Source organism: Onthophagus taurus, chromosome 8 (assembly GCF_036711975.1).
Source record: "Onthophagus taurus isolate NC chromosome 8, IU_Otau_3.0, whole genome shotgun sequence".
NCBI lineage: Eukaryota > Metazoa > Arthropoda > Insecta > Coleoptera > Scarabaeidae > Onthophagus > Onthophagus taurus.
This window is the reverse complement of record NC_091973.1, coordinates 20,877,030-20,882,396: the sequence shown is the minus strand read 5'-3', so window position 1 is coordinate 20,882,396 and position 5,367 is coordinate 20,877,030. Positions and strand designations below refer to the sequence as shown.

The 5,367-nt window shown below is 32.1% G+C and overlaps 1 protein-coding gene across 1 annotated transcript; it reads left to right on the top strand.

Annotated features, from left to right (window-relative positions):
• Positions 1-2,060: 2,060 nt before the first annotated feature.
• Positions 2,061-3,967, top strand: LOC139431395 (piggyBac transposable element-derived protein 4-like). Its single transcript, XM_071199055.1, has 2 exons — positions 2,061-2,813; positions 3,947-3,967. Exons 1-2 carry the CDS (start codon positions 2,061-2,063, stop codon positions 3,965-3,967), a joined length of 774 nt encoding a protein of 257 aa, XP_071055156.1.
• Positions 3,968-5,367: the final 1,400 nt, after the last annotated feature.

Here is a 5,367-nt window from a genome sequence, read left to right as displayed (position 1 = left end):
AGTTAATAATTTTTAGCAGAAGACTACTATTCAGTCCTAAAATTGAGTCATTATCCCCTTTTTCAACAAAAAATGTACAAATATTCGTATTATTTAAATATTGAATCTTTAAATTACACTTTCCAACTATTGGAATTACTTGACCCGTGAATGTAGATAAGATTTCATTTGATTTTTGAATTTTTTTACAATTAAAATTTATCATTTTTAACTTTTTCAAAGATATTACATTTGCATTCGCGCCTGTATCAATTTTAAATTTTATTTTATGTGAATCTTCAACTTGTAAATTTTTATAACATAATTCATTTTGTGAATTATATTCGATTGAGTCAATAGAAAATTGATTTACATCTTCACTTAAATTTTCCATTAAATTAGAATCTATGTGATTAATCTTTCTTTGCGTTTTTGATGAATTAAGTTTTTTCTTACATAAATTTGCAAAATGGTTCAATTTATTACAATAAGAACATCTCTTACCAAAAGCGATACATTTATTTATAGCGTGTGACCGACCACATCTGGTGCAGTTTTTTATTGTTTTCTCCAAACCAGGTTTGTGATTTATAAATGACCTTGACCCTTGTTGAACATTTTCGAATTTCTGTCTTCTAATTACATCCACTTCCGTCTTAATTGATTTGTTTAATGTTGTATTCATGTCCTCGAGCTGATGACGAGCAGTCTCTGTCATAATACAGCACTCAATTGCCCTTTCTAACGAGTCTGAATCCCGTTGAAGTAATCTTTCTCGCACCGCCCCATCATTGATTCCGGTAATCAGCATGGTTTTTACCAAGTCATTTGTTAGTCCATCAAATTCACAATGGAAAGCTTGATTTTTTAGAGTAGTAATAAATTGTTCAGTTGTTTCCCTACCTTGTCTTAATGTAAAAAACTTGTATCGTTCATACGTTAAATTCTTCTTCGGCACAAAATGATTTTCTAATTTTTCTTTTAAAGGTGCAATTTTATTTTTTTCTTCGTCCGTGAATTTAAATGAATTATATATTTTAAGAACTGCATCCCCTATCATGTACAATAATTGCGCACATTGGACATCTTCGCCTTTTCCATTTAATTGAGTTGCAACCGCATAAATTTCAAATTTTTGCTTCCATATTTTCCAATTTTCAGCAAGATTACCAGACATACACATCGGTTGAATAAATTTATCATTTAGATCCATTTTTTTTTTTAATTTAAGGTTTGGTTCTCTTTAATTTTTTTAAAAAATTTTACGTCTTCGCATGTGATTTTCGCAGCGCCATGTCAAGTTAAACGATTCATTTTCTGATAAGAACTGAGCTTTATTTCAAACCGCCACCTATATGTATATAAAAACATAGGCAACCAAATGTACATCTAAAAATTAACTTATTAATATGACATAACCTTTTGTTTTGACCTTCAGCAGGTCCAGCCGCTACCCCGTACACCAATCGGAGATGCATTTTATTCTCATCAAGTTAGTTTGTATGCTTTTTGCTGCGTACCTATGACTTCTCGATATCCAACGTTTTATGTATGGACCGAAGATTTAGCTAGCAGGGGAGCTACTGAAATCGGTTCGGCGTTGTTGCATCATCTTCAAAGTTTAAATTATGAAGGAGTAAATCTTGTCAGATTATTCTGACAAGATTTACTTGTTACCGATGTGGTGGGCAGAATAAGAATTCGTACATCATTCACACACTAATGTATTGGCTTAACCTTCGCTTTACTGAAACCGGGTCAACATTGACCCGAAATTTAGTTTTTTTCCTTGTAACTTGCTAAATATTTTTTTTAGTTTTTTTCCTTTTGTGAATTTTTCTAAAATATCGTATTGAAACATAAGCAATAATAACCAAAACGAAAATTAACGCAGTTCAAGAATAAATTGCATTTTGTTGCAATGGGTCAGCTGTGACCCGGTTTTGGTATACTGTGTTTTATTTTTTTTTAATTCTAACGAACTTATTTCATGCAAGTTGAGACTTGTTTTTCAATTCAGTTTACTTCCGTACGTACCAGTGTAATGTAGTGTTTGTGGTTCGTCGTAGCAAAATAGTACAATGGCATATAAAAAGGCGTTATCGGACGACGAACTTTTTCAAAATCTTATCAATGATTCGGAAGACGAAAATGAAAGGGAGTTGATGATTGGGGAAGTATTTAGTGATAGTTCTGAAGAAGTAGAAGATGTTATAGAAGGAAATGAAAATATTGATGATGATGACGACAATATTTTATCTAGTGAGGAAAACGATATTAGCGATGAAATTGAGGAAGAATTAGATCGTAATATTGAAGTTGCTGGTCGCACATGGAAATACATAACTCAAAAACCAAGGAAAACAAGAGCAGCAGATTGTATTCGCAAAGAAAAAGGTTTGACAGATTTATTTCTGACTTTTTATTTATTTCTGACATTTACTAATCAAAGAGCAAAAGAAATTATAAGTAAATATAATGAGACTCATGAAGACAACTTATTCAAATCATGGCAAGACGTAGATGTTACGGAAATACGTGGTTTCTTTGCAATACTAATTTTATCAGGAAGATTTAGAGAAGCAAAAGAAAGCCCAGTTAATTTGTGGACTTCAACAAATATATCTTTATCAAGACCAATATATCAAGCTTGTATGAGCCCAAATAGATATTGCGATATTTTACGCTTCCTTCGTTTTGACGACATTTCCACAAGAACAGAGAGAAAAAGTCTAGACAAACTTGCTCCAATTCGCGATGTTGTTGATAATTTCACAAAAAACTGCAGAGATTCATATTGCCCATCAGCATTTGGAACAATAGATGAGCAGCTGGTAAGTTATAGAGGCCGTTGTCCATTTAAGGTTTATATACCCAGCAAGCCCGGCAAATATGGGATAAAAATTTGGACATTATGTGATGCGACAACATTTTATTGCTGTAATTTAGAAGTTTACTTAGGTAAAAAGGGAGGATCAGCTGAACAAAATCAAGGACCTCGCGTAGTAAAGACTTTAGCAAATCATTGGTATGGAAGTGGCCGCAATATAACGACAGATAATTTTTTTACTGATTTAACTCTTGCGGAAGAGCTTCTAAAAGAAAAACTAACTTTAATTGGAACTATGCGCAAAAATAGAAAGGACTTACCAAAGAGTCTTTTGGATATAAAATCACGTGCAGTATATTCGTCTGATTTTCTCTTTACTAGAGACTTAACATTAGTGTCCTATGTTACTAAACCAAAAAAATTTGTAATTTTACTTTCCTCTACCCATCACGAACATGACATTGCTGATGAAAACGAAAAATTTAAACCTGATATCATTCTGGCATATAACAAAACAAAAAGTGGCGTAGATGTTTTGGACAAACTTGTGCGTGAGTATTCATGCAAAAGAAATACGAGAAGATGGCCACTTAGACTATTTCTCAATTTGATTGACATAGCATGTTATAACGCGTTTGTTTTGTGGACAATAAAAAATCCGGAGTGGCACAGTGATTCATCCATAACATATCGAAGAAAAATATTTCTTCAAGATTTAGGAATGGAACTTGCTAGGACACAAATGGAAAGATGAGTAAAGAAAATTGAAGAAGATGGTCGGGGTTTTACCAATTTGGTGACCACAGCTATAGAAAGTACTGGAAGAAAAATAAGGAAAACTAGTAAGGATGATACCCCTAGTCAAGGTACTAAAAGAGGACGTTGTCGCATATGTCGTGGAAGTGATAATAAACATTCTAAACGATGCGACAAATGCAATCAATTTGTGTGCTCTCAACACAGCCAGTCTATTACCGTAAAACAGACAACTTGTACTTACTGCGCAAAAGATGAGGATGGGGAACCATCTTAAGGTACACAAACATTATAATAAGTTGTTGGGATAGTATCATTTTCTTTAGGGTTGAAATAGGGTTAAATGGGATGAAATTATTATTATTTTTTTTTTGATTCCAGGTTCTACCTAACGAAGACTAAGGTTATTTATTTTTTTTTATTTATAAGAATATATCTGTTTTTATTTTTTGTTATTTATTAGAAATATGGATTAAAGTACTAAACACTGTGTTTTATTTAAAAATTCATAGAAAGTAGTATTAATACAAAAATATGTATATGTTTTGTATACGACTAAATAATATAAACAGTGGGTCAATGTTGACCCTGTTTTGGTAAGTAAAGTTTTTTAATTATTTTAGTCGGGCGAAGGTTAAAACCAAGTCTCCAGATAATGTGACAGCAATAGAAATAACATTTCCTGTCCGAGGGCATAGTTACCTGCCTGCAGACAGATCATTTGGTAGGGTGGAAAAAATTTTGAAAAGAAATCCTGTCATAATATCGAAAGAGAAATACATGGAATTTTATGCAGAAGTCGGTTCGGTAAAGGCACTTGGTTCTGACTGGCAATTGTATAATATCAAAAACCTAGAAAACGTGTACAAAAAAGTTAAAGGAATTTCTGACTGCAAAATAATCAAATTGCAAAAATTTACAGATAGAGATAACGAAACTACTGTTAAGGTAGCGACGTTAGAATATTACGGGTTTAGGTCGCCTACCACAACTTGGCAATCGCTTATCAAAAAAGGAAAATCCGAAACAAACCTACAGCTTAGTAGGTTGCCATTACGTAATTGCATACCAGATAAAAAGAAGAAAAGTTTGATTCATTTGATAAAAGAACATTTTGGAAAGGAATGGCAAGACCGGGAAGACCTTTTGTGGTACAAAAATTTGTTATCTTATTTGAATCCATGTTGCAAGCTCTTAGATAATATTTAAAATTGGTGATTAATTAGAAAAATTAAATTACTTCTTATACTTGCTGTTTAAATATTTATTGATACCGGTTTCGAAGTTTCACTTCATCATCAGTCAAAACGTCAAATCCTAATAAATGTAGATCGTCATAGAACCACACACGTTGAAAAATTAAACGTTCATCTAACAAAATATCACTACATAAATGTCGAAACAAAATCTTACAGTTAACACATTAAATATTGTCTAAAGATAAAATGAAATCGAAAACTTACACAACAGAAAATCGACAAATACCGGTCATGTTTAATTTTTCAACGTGTGTGGTTCTATGACGATCTACATTTATTAGGATTTGACGTTTTGACTGATGATGAAGTGAAACTTCGAAACCGGTATCAATAAATATTTAAACAGCAAGTATAAGAAGTAATTTAATTTTTCTAATTAATCACCAATTTAAAAAAAAAAAAATTTGTTAGTCAGTACCAGAGGAGGAGAGAAAGATACTTTAGAAAACAATGACATCCAAGATGATGATACAGAGCTATGCGACTGTCTTCATGAAGAAACTGCAGTACATATTTAATTTGTTTTGTTAATTTAGTTAGTAC

Coding starts and splice junctions, on each gene's coding strand:
- LOC139431395 (XM_071199055.1), top strand. CDS start 2,061: ATGGCATATAAAAAGGCGTTATCGGACGACGAACTTTTTCAAAATCTT. Junction 2,814..3,946: donor GAACAATAGATGAGCAGCTG/GTAAGTTATAGA, acceptor TTTTGATTCCAG/GTTCTACCTAACGAAGACTA.